General features: G+C 60.7%; 1 protein-coding gene across 1 annotated transcript; it reads left to right on the top strand.

Moving 5' to 3' along the window:
* Positions 1–3,164: 3,164 nt before the first annotated feature.
* Positions 3,165–11,174, top strand: DIPK1B (divergent protein kinase domain 1B; the record flags this gene model as incomplete). The annotated part of the gene is made up of 5 exons (XM_080708673.1): positions 3,165–3,224; positions 7,622–7,756; positions 9,699–9,806; positions 9,893–10,069; positions 10,374–11,174. 5 exons carry the CDS (start codon positions 3,165–3,167, stop codon positions 11,172–11,174), a joined length of 1,281 nt encoding a protein of 426 aa, XP_080564799.1.
* Positions 11,175–15,210: the final 4,036 nt, after the last annotated feature.

Here is a 15,210-nt window from a genome sequence, read left to right as displayed (position 1 = left end):
GTCAACCCTTCCCGCCCCCTCTAGCCCACCTCTGTGATGGGCTGGGCAGTACTTCCCCCTAGTGGTCAGGCTCAGAACGCCGAGCACCGTGACCTGAATGTCTGGGAGAGCTGTGGGCTCCACCTCCCATGCCTCCAAATCCCGTCCCACTTCTCCACTCTGCCATCTAGGGCATGCCCGTCCATGGGCCCGGCCGTGGCGCAGGGGTCCTGGACTGCGGCGGGGCACGGGCTCTCACTGGCGCCCACGTGGTGCCTCTGCTGGATGGCGGAGCTGCACGGAGCCGCCCGGGCTTGGGCGCAGCTGGGCGGCCGCGGGAGGTCTCTCCTCTGCCTCTGCCCTCTGTGCTTCGTGGTGGGAGCTGCGCCCGCAGCTCAGAGCTGCCAGCCGTGGGTGGGCCCACGCTGCACTCGACCGGCGTCCAGAGGGGCCAGAGGGATGGCCTGGACCTCCACCCAAGTTTCCTGTGGGAATTAGTTTTTCTCCCTCGTCTTCTTTCATCTCTCCTCCCTCCTTCCCTCCCTCGGTTTGCATTAATAGTTCATTGCTGTCTTTCGTGTGTGGCACTGAGGATCGAACTCGGGACATTCTGCCTCTGAGCTATGCCCCCAGCCCTATTTCATTCATTCATTCATTCATTCATTATTTATTATTTTGTGGTACTGGGGACGGAACCCAAGCACATTCTACCTCCCAGCTACACCCTCAGCCCTATTTTCTGTTCTTTTATTTTGAAACAAGGTCTCAGTGAGTTGCAGAGGGCCTCACTAAGTAGCTGAGGCTGGCTGCAAACCTGTGATCCTCCTGTCTCAGCCTCCCAAATGCTGGGATTACAATCATGCGCCGCCGCCACCACGCCAGGCTGATTCTTTATTTTGAAACAGGGTCTAAGTTGCAGAGGACCTCACAAGTAGCTGAGGCTGGCTGTGAACCTGTGACTCTCCTGTCTCAGCCTCCCAAGTTTGGATCACAGGGCTGGGCCACCACATCCGGCCACTGCTGACTTATCCAGCATCGCCAGCCTTACCGCATGTTTGGCTGCTCAGTAACCGACCAGGGAGTTTCAAAAGGCCTCACCAAGTAGCTGAGGCTGTCCGCGAACCGCAATCCTCCAGTCTCAGCCTCCCAAATGCTGGGATTACAAGCGTGTGCTACCATGCCCGGCTCCTATTTTTGTATTCTTTGTTTATTTATTTATTTATTTATTTTGGTGGTACTGGGGGTGGAACCCAGGGACTTTTCTACCTCCAGGCTACACCCCCATACCTATTTTATATTTTCTTTGGAAACAGGGTCTAAGTTGCTGAGAGCCTCACTAAGTAGCTGAGGCTGGCTTCGAACCTGTGCGATCCTCCTGTCTCAGCCTCCCAAGTGCAGGGATTACAAGTGTGCACCACCACGCACAACCCGTGTGTGTGTGTGTGTGTGTGTGTGTGTGTGTGTGTGTGTTGAACCCAGGGGCATTCTGGCTCTGAGCTACATCTCCAGCCCTATTTTATTCTCTTATTTATTTAATTTTTTTGCAGTACCTCCAAGCTACACCCCCAGCCCTATTTTTTATTCTTTTATTTTGAAACAGGGTCTCACTAAGTTGCAAAGGGCCTCACTAAATTACTGCGGCTAGCCGGGCGTTGTGGCGCACGCTTGTAATCCCCGCACTTGGGAGGCAGAGACAGGAGGATCGCGCAGTTTCGAAGCCAGCCGCCCGCGCTGGCTTAGGAGACCCTGTTTCCAAATAAAAATGTTAAAATAGGTCTGGGAGTGTAGCCCGGAGGTAGAAGGGCTTCCAGGAACCCCAGTACCACCAAAAAAAAAAAAAATTACTGTGGCTAGTTGCAAACCTGTGAGCCTCCTGTCTCAGCCTCCCAAGTACTGGGATTACAAGCATATGCTGCCATGCCTAGCTGTTACTTTATTTGTGTGTGTGTGGGGGGGGGTTACTGGGGATGGAACCCAGGGGCATTCTACCTCGGAGCCCTTAGCCCTATTAGTAATAGTAGTAGTCGTCGTTGTAGTCGTAGTAGTGCTAGGGATGGAACCCAGGGGCATTCTACCTCGGAGCCACACCCTCAGCCCTACTGTATTCTTTTATTTTGAAACAGGACCTCACTAAATTGCAGAGCCTCACTACATTGCTGGGGCTGGCTGCGAATCCGCCATCCTCCAGTCTCAGCCTCCCAGGTACTGGGATTACAGGCGTGATCCACCGCGCCTGGCTTTGCTCAAGTGTACACAATACCAAGCGTGGATGCGGGAGGATGCGGGCGCGTGGGGTGCGAGCTGGGCTGTCCAGGCGCACACCCTACCATCCCGGCCGCAGAGGCGCGGGCATGCCATGGGCGGCTCGGTCCTGAGGTCCACCGGGCCGGCTCCAAACCCTGCGAGGGCAGAGTGCGGGCCGGCCACGCAGCAGCACCGAGGGGCGGGCCCGAGGCTCAGGGGCCTGCCGGCGTCGCGCTGCCCGGCGCCCCTCACCACCGAGAAGACACCCTTGACCGGCTGGGGACCCGCGCCGCCAGGGTCCTGGGGCTGCACCTGCTCGCCCCCCCCCCCCCCGCCTGCCCTGCGCCTGGCCGCGCGCCGGGACCTCCGCGCGCCTCCCCGGTCCCACGCGCCGCCCCACGCGCGCTCCCGCCCCCGCGCCCCGCCCCTCCCCCGCGGCGCCCCTCCCCCACAGCGCGCTCCTGCCCACGCGCGCTCCCGCCCCGCCCCCACGGCGCTCCCGCACAGCGCGCCCACGCTCCGCCCCACGGCGCCCCGCCCCCACGGCGCCCCCCCACGGCGCCCCCCCACGGCGCGCTCCCGCCCACGCGCCCCGCCCTCCCACGCGCGCTCCCGCCCCTCCCCCACGGCGCCCCCCCACGGCGCGCTCCTGCCCACGCGCCCCGCCCTCCCACGCGCGCTCCCGCCCCTCCCCCACGGCGCCCCCCCACGGCGCGCTCCTGCCCACGCGCCCCGCCCTCCCACGCGCGCTCCCGCCCCCGCGCGCTCCCGCCCGCGCCCCGCCCTCCGCTCGCCGTCGGGAAGGCGCGCGCCCTGTCTATAACGGGGCCGGGGGCGCGCGGCCGCATGGCGAGCGCGCAGCGGCCTCTGCGGGCCGGGCCTGGCCGGGGCTGAGGCCGAGCCGAGCCCGGGGGCCCGCGCAGCCCCGGCCGGCGCCCACCATGAGGCGGCTGCGGCGCCTGGCGCACCTGATGCTCTGCCCCTTCTCCAAGGGGCTGCAGGTAAGCGGCCCGCCCCGCGCAGACCCCGGCCCGCGGCCACGGCCCGGAGGGTGGACCTGGGGCCGAGAGGGGCTGCGGCCTGCGGCGGGGGAGGGGCGCCGAGGGCGAGCCGGGCCTAGAAACCGCGCGGCCCGCCGCACACAAAGTCCCGCCCGCTTTTCGCTACTTAAAAAATAAGGTTTGTTTTTCTGCTGTAGCAAACGTGGGGCGCCTAGGAACGCCCCTGGAAGGACACCGTACCCCTCCCCTGGCCCTCCCAGCAGCCAGCCGGAGTCAGGGGCCGTGCCCTGACCTCCTGGTGACCTTGGGCGAGTCGGGGCCTCCAGGCCCTCCTGTCCACAGGGGAGCCGGTGCCAGCCGTCCCAGCTGTTGGGGACCCGCTCGCACCCGCTTTGGGGAGATCTGGGTCAGGTCTTCATCGGTCGCCAATCATGGAATCTCCTCTCTGACGCCAGCCCCCACCTAAGGCCCTGCACCTGGGGAAAGAGCTGGCCAGCCCAGACTGCCCAAGCAGGCCATCCTTGGTTAGGCTGGAGGGTCCTCAGCATCCAGCCTTGGCCCAAGGCCTGGCCTGCCTCTGCCCCGCGAGACAGACACCTGCCTAGTCTGCCCAGCCCTGGTTTTCCCCAGCAGAGGAGCTGAGGGGTCCAGGATCACCCCCCATGCCAGGAGGTGGGGTGTGCAGGCCCCCCAGCCCCGAGGGATGACGGGGCAGCTTCTGGGGAAGCCTGGGTTGGTCCAGGAGTGAGTGGTCAGAGAGGGCTTTAGACTGGCTCTGGTTGGCCTGGTTCGGGGTGAGAGCCCTAGTCTAACCCCAGCCCCCGTCCTTCCAGTAGTGCGCATGCCCTGCCTCAGTTCCCTTGCCTGTGAAACACTCTTCCGGTTCGGTGGTGAGGGGCACCAGGTCCATGCTTGCTGGGCAGGGGCGTCGCTGTGCTGTTGCTGGCCCTCACACTACCCTCTGTGCCTTCCAAGCAGTTCCATCAGGAGCTGGAGCCCCTGCCCCTGCAAAGCCCTGGCTTCGTCCCTGGGGCTGGCTTACCCCTGCCCTCATGGAGCCCCCGGAGCCTGGGTGGGCTGGGGAGCAAGACTGGCAGGTTCAAGACGCCCTGGGGGTAGGCCTGTGTGAGGAGACCTGGGGCACTAGCCGGGCGGTCGTGGCCACAGGAAGGGAGCCATCTGCAAGGCTTGGGCTTCGGGCAGGGAGGGGTGGCGGCCCCGGCAGCCCCAAGTTCTGTGTCACTTGCTCAGCCCAGGTCAACCCTGTGTCCAGTACCAGCAAGGGCTCTCTCCGGCCTGCTGCCCCTTGGCCCCTAGCCCTCAAGACATCTCCCTGCCCAGCCTAACAGGGAAGCCCCGGACCGGACCCAGTGTGGGCCACCCCTGTCTCTCTGGTTTCTTGTTTTCTATTATGGATACACCTTACAGAAACAGCATCTGAGTCTTGCGGGCCTGAGGGGCACAGCCCCCTTGGGCGGAGCACCCACAGAGCCAGGCCCCTCTGCTTCTTGCTGGCCCAAAGGCTCTGTACCCTGGCCGGCCCTGGAGTCCTCCCTGCAGCTCCTCAGTGTGTGGATGCCAGGGAAGCAGAGGGGGCACCCACCCCTCCTGGAAGAACCATGGGAATGGCCCCCACTGCAGGGCCAGGCTGTCCCCAGTGAGGGGCAGGGGCTCCATCTCATGGAGGAGGCTCGTCTCCAGCTGATCTGGCCGGGGAAGAGCTTAGCGTCCCACCTGTGACTGAGAGGGGGCTCCTGGAGGGGACGCTGGCCCACCTAGTGGCTGCCCCCTAGCAGCTGGTGGGCGGGGTGCCTGGTGCCACTAGCAGGCCTGTGCCTCTTCCCCCAGCTCCTGCTCTGGTATCAGAGCCCCCGCATGGGGCTGGCTGTCCTGCGACCCAGGCCCTCTGCAAGGGCTGTGACTTGCCAGGTGGGGTGAGGAGGAGGATGGCATCCGCCTGTCCCTGGCCGTCAACCTTAGAAGCCTGCTTAGAGCCTGGATGAGAGCCAGTGCCCCAGCACCCCACCCAGGGGCTCTGGGATCCTGTTTGCCAGCTGGGGAAACAGAGGCAGGCGCAGAAGGTGACAGGATGACCAGAGACCTTCACAAATCACAGTTCCAGCAGGGGTGGCGGCATTCGCCTGCAAGCCCAGTCCTTGGGAGGCTAACGCAGGAGGACCTCCAGCTATACCACGCCTGGGCATCTTTCCAAAGGGTCTGAAGTCTGAGTGTTACAGTAATGTAAGCACATCCATGTTCATAGCGCAGTTACAGTAGCCAAATATGAACCATCAACACCATCAACAGAGGAAATGATGGCAGCACTGTGGGACATCCACAGATAGAGTCCTACTCAGCAATAAAGAAGAACAAAATTATGTGATTTGCAGGAAAATGGGTGGATCTGGAGAACACTGTGTTAGTGAGAGTAGCCAGTCACAGAGAGTCAAGGCATATGTTTTCTCTGATACGTGGAAGCTAGGGAGGAATCGGGGTACATTATGATTATAATGACCCATAAAAGTAAACAAAAATAACACAGAGGATCACAGATTTGAGGCCAGCCGCAGCAACATAGTGAGATCCCGTTTCAAAAAAACGGGAGTGCTGGGGGAGTTCAGAGGTGAAACGCCCTGCATTCATCCCCGGTGCTGAGAAAGTGTATTTTATTCAGCAATATAAATATAAGGAACTGGCCCCTTACCCACTTTTTTTTTTTTTTTGGGTGCTGGGGATTGAACCCAGAGGCCTTCTACCTCCAAGCTACACTTTCAGCCCCCCAATTTTTTTTTTTTTTTTGCAGTACTGGGGAGGGAACCCGGGGGCATCCTACCTCCGAGCTATACTCCCAGCCCTATTTTTTATTCTTTCTTTTTTTTTTCATTTTTATTTATTTATTTATTTTTATTTTTTGGTGGTACTGGGGGTGGAACCCAGGGGCTTTCTACTTCGGGGCTATACTCCCAGAACTATTTTATATTTTATTTGGAAACAAGGTCTCACTAAGTTGCTGAGAGCCTCACTCAGTAGCTGAGGCTGGCTTCAAACCTATGTGATCCTCCTGTTTCAGTCTCCCAAGCGCAGGGATTACAAGTGTGCGCCACCAAGCCCGGCTTATTCTTTATTTTGAAACAGGGTCTCACTGAGTTGCCAAGGGCCTCACTAAGTAGCAGCTGAGGCTGTCCCTGCATTCAGATCCTCCTGTCTCAGCCTCCCATATGCTGGGATTACAAGTGTGCGCTACCACGCCCGGCTTTTTTATTTCAGGTTGCTGAAAGCCTCACTAAATTGCTGAGGCTGGCTTTGAACCTGCAATCATCCTGTCTTAGCCTCCCAAGTACTGGGATTACAAACGTGCATCACTATGCCAGCAGCTCCTACGTTTTTGATACTGGGGTGGAACCCAGGGACATTCTACCTCTGAGCTACACCACCAGCCCTATATTTTATCCTTTATTTTATTTATTTTTGTGTGGTACTGGGGGTAGAACCCAGGGCTTTCTACCCCCGAGCTACACTCCCAAACCTATTTTATACTTTATTTGGAAACGGTCTCACTAAGTTGCTGAGAGCCTCACTCAGTAGCTGAGTCTGGCTTTGAACCTAACCTGTGCGATCCTCCTGTCTCAGCCTCCCAAGCTCTGAGATTACAAGTGTGCACCACCACGCCTGGCTATTCTTTATTTTTGAAACAGGGTCTCACTGAATTGCAAAGGGCCTCACTAAATAGCCGAGGCTGGCTTCGAACCTGCGCGATCCTCCTGTCTCCACCTCCCAAGCGTGGGGATTACAAGCGTGGGCCACCACACCTGGCTATTCTTTATTTTTATTTATTTATTTTTGGTGGCACTGGGGTTCCTGGAAGCCCTTCTATGTCTGGGCTACACTTCCAGACCTATTTTTATATTTTTATTTGGAAACAGGGTCTCTTAAGCCAGCGAGGCTGGCTCCGAACCAGTGCGATCCTCCTGTCTCCACCTCCCAAGCACGGGGATTACAAACGTGCGCCACCACACCCGGCTATTCTTTATTTTTGAAACAGGGTCTCTCTGAGTTGCAAAGGGCTCCACTAAGTAGCTGAGGCTGTCCATGAACCGGGATCCTCCTGTCTCAGCCTCCCGAATGCTGGGATTACAAGTGTGTGCCATCACGCCCGGCTCCCTCTTTGAAACATATTTTTTTCTGCCCATAAGGGAAAGCCCCAGCTGCAGATCCCATGGCATGTGCCCTGTGGGGGACAGCCAAGAGGGAACTACTGAGAACACCCTGGGGGGCCCCGGGCCGGGGTGGGTCTTGGAGCTGGAGGGGCAAGTGCTGGTTGGCTTGGTGAGTCTAGGAGATGCCAAAGGACCCCCTCTCCAGGGACCTGGAGGCCTCATATGGCGCCTTCACTGCAGGGCCGGCCGCCGGGGCTCAGGGTCAAGCTCGCCTTGCTGGTCTGGCTGGGCGTCCTGGCGGGCAGCTGGATGGTGTACGTGCACTACTCGTCCTACTCGGAGCTCTGCCGCGGCCACGTCTGCCAGGTGGTGATCGTAAGTGTCCCTGGCCAGAGACCTGGGTGGCACCGCATGGCCGGGGCAGGGGGCTTGGCAGGAGGCTGCGGATGCAGGCAGGACCTGCGAAGCTGCCCCTGCTGGGTGGAGGGTCTTGGGAGGCTGCTGTGGCTGAGGGTGAGGTGGGGCTGGGCTGGGTGGGCTCCAGAGGCGCTGGGAAAGGAGGACTCTGAGCAGGGGGGCTGGATTGGACTGCTGTCCTCCCTGTCCCGGCCTGGAGAGGCTTCTCCAGCCAGGGCCCACAGAAGCGGGCCACAGGCCAGGGCCTTCCCTGAGCCCTCCCCAGGGAGACAGCACTGAAGTCCCGCTGTTGGGTGAGGACGTGCACGCGTGTGGGAGCACATGCTCCGTCTCTCTGAGTGTGCGCTCATGTCTGTGCGCACTGAGTTGCACCCTGCTTCTCTGCTTCTCTCCTGGGGTGCCTGGTGAGGAGTCAGAGCTCGGCCTCCTGCCGTCTGTCCAGGGCCCGGGGGTGACACCCTACCTCCTTTGTCCGGTCCACTGCCGCCTGGTCAGTGCCGGGCTCTCTGTGTCCCCGCTCCGCCTGTCCAGCAGATGGGGAGGCTAAGGCTGGGAGGTGAGGGGTCTTTCTGGGGGACAGGACGGCACCGGAGTCATGAGGAAGGCTACACTGCCCTCCCACCGCGGCCTCAGTGCAAGCCCCTCCCAGGGCACTCGGACAGCGGGGCAGGGTCCACTCGGAACCCTACAGTCCTGCCCCCAGCCCGGGTGGCAAACAGCATGGCCTCCTGGAGCGCAGCCTCGGGTTGGGGTCTCCAGCTACGGAGCAGCGCTGGCTGGCGTTGGTTTGGGGCCAGACCCTGCGGGCCCTCCTATGGGGCGGGATGGGCGCTGGCTGCCTGCGTCCCATTTCCTTTTCTGTCTGGTTGAGGAGCCATGATCTCGTGGTGCCAAGGACAGATGCTTCCTTGGTGGCTCACGTGACCCAGTCGGTGGCCTTGGGTTGGCTCATCCTGCCCTTCGATGCGCAGGGGCACTCCCTTCCCCCTTTTCCTCTAGGTCCGGCTCCCTGGCAACCCACGATACGTGTCCAGGAATTCACCCCACACAGCACACAGCCGGCACCCTGCCCTGGGATCTGGGTCCGGGTGGGTGGATTCAGTTACACCAGAGGCCCGCCCTGGGTCCCTGGGTACCAGGTGCGGGCCGTCTGGGCCCAGCAGGAAGGCTGGGGCGAGAGTAACTATGGGGCATGTTTTCTGAGCCACTGATGGCACACAGCAACTGGAGCCGTGAGGGCTGGGTCTCCCTCATTCCTGGCCCCTGGCGCACCGCAGCCCACAGTAGGTCCCTGAGATGGACAGATCCAGGCCCCAGGAAGTGGACACCTGCTCAGGAGTGCCGGGGGGCGAGCCAAGAGGGGTCTGTTCAGAGGAAGCCGCGGGAGAGATGTCCTCCGGCCGGCGCCTCGGACATGGGCCCCTGGGTGTGGAGCCCCCAGCGCTGGCCTTGCTGCGCGCCCTCACAGGAGCCAGCAGGGTGATGGGCCAGCGGGGTTGCTGCTCTCAGCACACAAGCGGCACGCCCATCCCACGGCAGCCTGCACGTGCGCCAAGACCAGGGCACGGCCTCTGGGAGCCACTGGCAACTCTGTGTCTGGTGCGTCTCAGTCCCTGCCGGCCAGGGACGCCGGGCCCACCGTGTGGCCGTGACTGCTAGGGGCGGGAGGCTGTCCGGTGGCTGCCTCTAGCAATGTTAAGAGATTCTCCGAGAACCAGGGGCACGGCGGGCCCTGCCTGGGGCAGCAGGCAAGTGTGATGGGGCTTCAGGCCCACATGGGCGGCCACTTGGCTTTGCTCAGTGGTCCCCTCCCTTCCATGGGTCCCTGGAGTGAGTGGCTGGTGGGGAGTCAGTGAGGGTGGCCCGCACCCCGGCCACACCCTGGCGCCTGTCCCCGCAGTGTGACCAGTACCGCAAGGGCATCATCTCAGGCTCGGTCTGCCAGGACCTCTGTGAGCTGCGCAGAGTGGAGTGGAGGACCTGCCTGTCCTCGACCCCTGGCCAGCAGGTACGCCGCAGCAGGGCCGGGGGCCTGGGCTGCCCGGCCACCAGCGGGAGGGCATCTGCCTGGAGGATCCCTGTGGCCCCCTCCAGGTGTACAGCGGGCTCTGGCAGGACAAGGAGGTGACCATCAAGTGTGGCATCAAGGAGGCCCTGAACTCCAAGGCCCGGGCAGATGCGCCCCCCCGCCGGGAGCTGGTGCTGTTTGACAAGCCCACCCGGGGCACCTCCATCAAAGAGTTCCGGGAAATGACGCTCAACTTCCTCAAGGTCAGTGGGCTCTCCGGGCTGGTGGCAGCCGCACCATGGTCTAACAGGACCCCTGGCAGACCTCTCCCCCCGCCCCCCAGCTAAGGGAAGGGTTGGGGGACTGCGCGTGTCCAGTGCAGCCAGAGGGGACGGCGGGAAGTCGCAGAGAGAGGAAGTATCTCATCCCCAGCAGCTCTGAGGCACCTGCCCAGGCCGCCCAGAGGATTGGGTCAGAGCCCACATTCTGCCCACAGAGGCGTGCGAGGCCTACCCCCCCACCCACCGCTCCAAGTGAACTGGTCTTCCTCTTGGTCCCAAATGCCAGGCGAACCTGGGAGACCTCCCCTCCCTGCCTGCCCTGGTTGGCCAGGTCCTCCTCATGGCCGACTTCAACAAGGACAGCAAGGTATCCCTGGCTGAGGCCAAGTCCGTGTGGGCCCTGCTGCAGCGCAACGAGTTCCTGCTGCTGCTGTCCCTGCAGGAGAAGGAGCACGCCTCGCGGCTGCTGGGCTACTGCGGGGACCTCTACCTCACGGAGGGCACCCCCCGAGGCCCCTGGCACAGCGCCGTCCTGCGGCCCCTGCTGCCGCCCGCGCTGGGTGCGGTGCTCCAGCAGTGGTTGGGGCCCGCGTGGCCCTGGCGCGCCAAGATCGCCATTGGCCTGCTGGAGTTTGTGGAGGAACTCTTCCACGGCTCCTACGGGACCTTCTACATGTGCGAGACCACGCTGGCCAACGTGGGCTACACGGCCACCTACGACTTCAAGATGGCCGACCTGCAGCAGGTGGCGCCCGAGGCCACCGTGCGCCGCTTCCTGCAGGGCCGCCGCTGCGAGCAGAGTGCAGACTGCACCTACGGGCGTGACTGCAGGGCGCCCTGTGACCGCCTCGTGCGCCAGTGCAAGGGCGACCTCATCCAGCCCAACCTGGCCAAGGTGTGTGAGCTGCTCCAAGACTACCTGCTGCCTGGCGCACCCGCCAGCCTCCGCGCGGAGCTGGGCAGGCAGCTGCGCACCTGCACCACGCTGAGCGGGCTGGCCAGCCAGGTGGAGGCCCACCACTCGCTGGTGCTCAGCCACCTCAAGACCCTGCTGTGGAAGGAGATCTCCAACACCAAGTACTCCTGATGCTGTGGCTGCGGCCCCTCCCCAGCACTGGGGCTGGCAAGGCTCCTGCTCTGGATGTCCAGGGGGGAAGTGTCACTCCACTGCAACACCATTCCCAGGCCCGAACTGTCCAGACAGCTGGCCCAGCTGACCAGGAAAGGTCAGCACCAGGGAGGCCTGGAGCCACCAGGAAGGGCCTGAGGACACACCCACCAGGGCCTGTCACTTAATGTAAATAAACGGCTTTTATGCGATGCCTGGGCTTGTGTAGAGCCAGCTCCTACCAGTGCTACACATGACCCACTGCTCCCACACCAGCATACAGGTCAACCCTTCTACCTTGAAGCTTCTCACTAGGCTGAGAGCATCTCATTACTGTCTTTCAACCGTGGATCCCTTTTGGCCCCAGCCTTCAGCTGAACACGTAGCTGGTGACCCAGGGGGACATCAGCATCCCTGGTAAAGATTTTTGGCAGACAAGTTTATGGCCCAAATTGGCCAGGTCACAGCTCTCAGACATTCCCCACCGACAATCCTGCAGATGTTCCTTTCTGAAGGCATTTCTGGATGAGATCAGTACTTGTTTTATGTTTTTATTGGCATGTTAGTTATACAGAGAGCGCCAAAGCAACACATAAACACACATCGTCCAACTTGCCTCCCTTACGCCCAGCTCCCCCAAGGGACCGGTGACTTTCATACATAACATCTGAATGCCCCCCCAGGCCCTCCCACTCTGCTACTGGTCCCCATCCTCTAGTTAAAAGCTCTACTAACTTAAGAGGTAGTAATATACAAATTGATGCCATGTTGATTAGAACCTTCTCCCCACAGGGCCCCAACAGCAGGGACACACCTGCTTCCTCCTGCACCTCAGACCCCTTCCTGTTTTGCCCAGGAAGACTCTCTTGAGGAAAAGCCTTGTAAGAAAAATGTATGGTGTTGGGAATGAACCCAAGGGCACTCACCTCTGAGGCACACCTCTAGACCAACCATTTCTTGACTTGGGCTGAATCCTTACCCAGTCGCCAGGTTGGCTTTGAACCCGTGATCCTCCTATTATCATCGTCCCAAACACCAGGATTACAGGTATGCACCACCATGCCTAGCTAAAAATTTTTTGACCCTATAAGGTCCCAATATTTTTTGAGCTAGTACCTAAAACCCATCCTGTCATTTCCTCCCTGAGCAACACGATCCACACAGCAGCAGCTGGGGAATGAGGCCGCTGCCAATGCAGGGTGGTGCGGCCGCCGCAGAACCTGCGCAGTCAAGATGGAGCCAGGTGGATGGCACCTCGGAGCGCCCTGCACCTGGTGACAACACACGGCCACATCCTTCTTGGCCTCTGGACCTAAAAAAGGAAAGGGCGGTGAACAGACCAGGGCACTTCTTGCCTTTTCTGGAGTTTTCCTGTAGTCGCTGGAAGGCCAGCAGAGACCCTGGCCTGAGCCCCAAAGGCTGCATTTAAAGCCAGCCTCTTCCAACAGGATCCCATCGCAAGGTTCTTAGTACTGCTGGTGCCCAGGATCATGCAATTCTTTACAGCAAAACCCAGTGCCGCCCCATCGCGGCTCTGGGAGATGTCAGGCTACAAACCATTCTTAGTGCTCACTGGCTTCTGAACACTGAGCGTAGAAATAGCCACTTGCTCTCTGCCCCTGCTGCAGGTGCGGCCCCACCTGTGATGCTGGTGGGGCCAGCACCTGCGGGGCAGCCCTCCCACACGCCTCCACCCCCTTACCTCAAGGGGGAGGGCTGTGGCTGCCGGCCCACCACTTAGCAATCATACCAGGCGCCAGTCGCGGGTCAAGTCACCTTCCTCCCTGTGTGAAGAGAAAACAAGAGCATGACAGGCCTGCGTTATCCACAGGGACAGCCAAGCCCTGTGTGTGCTCCTTTCCACACACTTGCCCGTGACTAATGTCTGTGGCTTCTCTTCTGCAAACCTGAATTTCCAGTGTTACCCTTCTACTTCGGAGTCCCTTGAACACAACAGGCTGGACAAAGGATGATTCACACCAGGGTGGAGCCCGCGACTTCATCTCGCTCCTCACAGCAGCACGCAATTTAACTCATGAACCGAGCATCCCTGGGGACTTCCCTCGTTACTGTTAAACCGTGGCCGACCACAACTGACGGTGGAAGGAGAAACCGCAGAGGGGACCACTACACCCTAAAAGCTGGCTGCCAGCAACCTGGTAACTAACAAGCCCCTCCGCAGTCCTCCACGCCCTGAGGGCAGACAGTAAGGACAGGCCCCCAAGCACGGCATTTAATTCTCCGGACTGTCAGTTTTTATCCCTTCCCACGAGGAGTTTCTTGGCACACAACCCAAAAAGCCCATTGAGGAAGTGGCAGGAGCGCCGTCTAACAATCCCAAGCACCTGAGCGGCCCCATGGGATCACCTGTCGCCCCTGGAAACCCCAGAGTTCTGCGGTAGCTGGCTTGTATTTCCTCGGACCTCAAAGTCATTGCATTTTATAGTCTCCAACAAGTCAGACACCAGAGGTGGGATACTTTACTCACCCACGTGGCCCCTGCCACCGCGATGCCTGCAACCTGCCCTCCTCCCTGCACAGCGGGCCCAGCCTTCCTCCTGCCACCAAGCGCAGGGTGATCACATGACCCCAACCAGAGTGCCGGCCTCAAATACCAGACTCCAGGTGTCAGGCTACTAATCATTCAGATGCTCATGGTCAGAACACTGAGCGTAGACATAGCCTCTCTTCTCTCTGCCACCTACTGACGCAAATGCGGCACGGCAGCCGCACCTGCAACGCCTCTAGGGGCACTGCTCCTTCAGCGCAGGCAGGACACTCGCCTGCCAACTTACCCCAGGCTCCAGCATCTTCTCGCCATCCATGTGTCCAGTGGGCGAACTCCCTTGATTAAAAAAGGACACACAGTGTAAATCTTGGCCAAGGCAAAGCAGGCGCCGCACGAGGGCTATTTGTGCATCTGGTCTCCAGAAAGAAAAGCTCCCGGCCATGTGGGTAGCAGGAGTGACCCCATCCATAGGAAGGCCTCCGCTTTCTGTGCTTAATCTGGACTATGCGGACGCCCAGAGGCCAGAACCAGGGGGAGCGCAAAACTTCCCTCTAGCTTTTTAAAAAACTCCGCTCAAGAACCGTCCTTTGCAAAGATCAAAAAGACTTACGCCTACTCCATGAGCTAAAAAGCAAAGGCAGATAGACGCTCTTCTTTTGGTATGGCCCTTTCTACCCAGAAGAGGCTGGGGGCAGTGACGCCTGACCTGGAGTCTCCCCGGGCACCATGCACTCTCCAGCAATGCGCACAGCCGGCCCTCTCTCCCGCCTAGAAGCCCGAGCCCCTACGCCCTCCACGAGGGTCAGCGCCCTCGCCGCAGGCCTCGAGCACATACTGGTGTTATGTCCCTGCTCGCTATCACTGCAGACTGAAACCACCGACTCCGGCGAGGAGCAAATTCAAACTTCCCTGCGATCGCCCCCAGGACCCTTCCTCCCGCAGGCGGACCCTCACCGGCTCCCCGAGCTCCCGGGAACCCGCAGCCGGGAAGCCCCGCAAGCCCGCACACAGGACCACCACGCCACCGCCATAGCCGCAGAGAGGACGCGCAACTCTGCGCGGCGGCCTTTATAAGGGCGCGTACGGCGGCCCGCGAGGGACAATGCCCGCCGCCGCCGCAGCGCCCCCTAGCGGGCCGCGCCGGCCTTCGCTGCTGCGCCTGCGCCGACAGAGGCGGGCTGCTGACATCTGACCGGAGCCTCGGCTCCCTGTGTCCAGCCAGCCCCGCGGGTCTTCCGGCTCTTTTTGCTGCAGCTGGAGGGCCTGGCTGGGGGAGGAGGCCGACCGTGGCGAGACGTCCCTCCGGAGAACTCTGCTTCTGCCCCCTCTGGACCAGGAGCACAACCCAGGGGCCGCCTCTGGCGACACTTGCGCCCTCTTTAACTGAGAGGTTTCAATGATGGGTCAGGAAGGACCCGCCATCAGTTCAAGGATCCCTGATGCTTTAAAGCCACCTGGGCAGCCGCCATGGCTTCCAGGTAGCCCAGGGCATCCTGTGGCCTTCAG

Source organism: Muscardinus avellanarius (genome assembly GCF_963383645.1).
Source record: "Muscardinus avellanarius genome assembly, chromosome: 13".
NCBI classification, from domain to species: domain Eukaryota; kingdom Metazoa; phylum Chordata; class Mammalia; order Rodentia; family Gliridae; genus Muscardinus; species Muscardinus avellanarius.
This window is presented reverse-complemented; position numbering and strand designations above follow the sequence as displayed.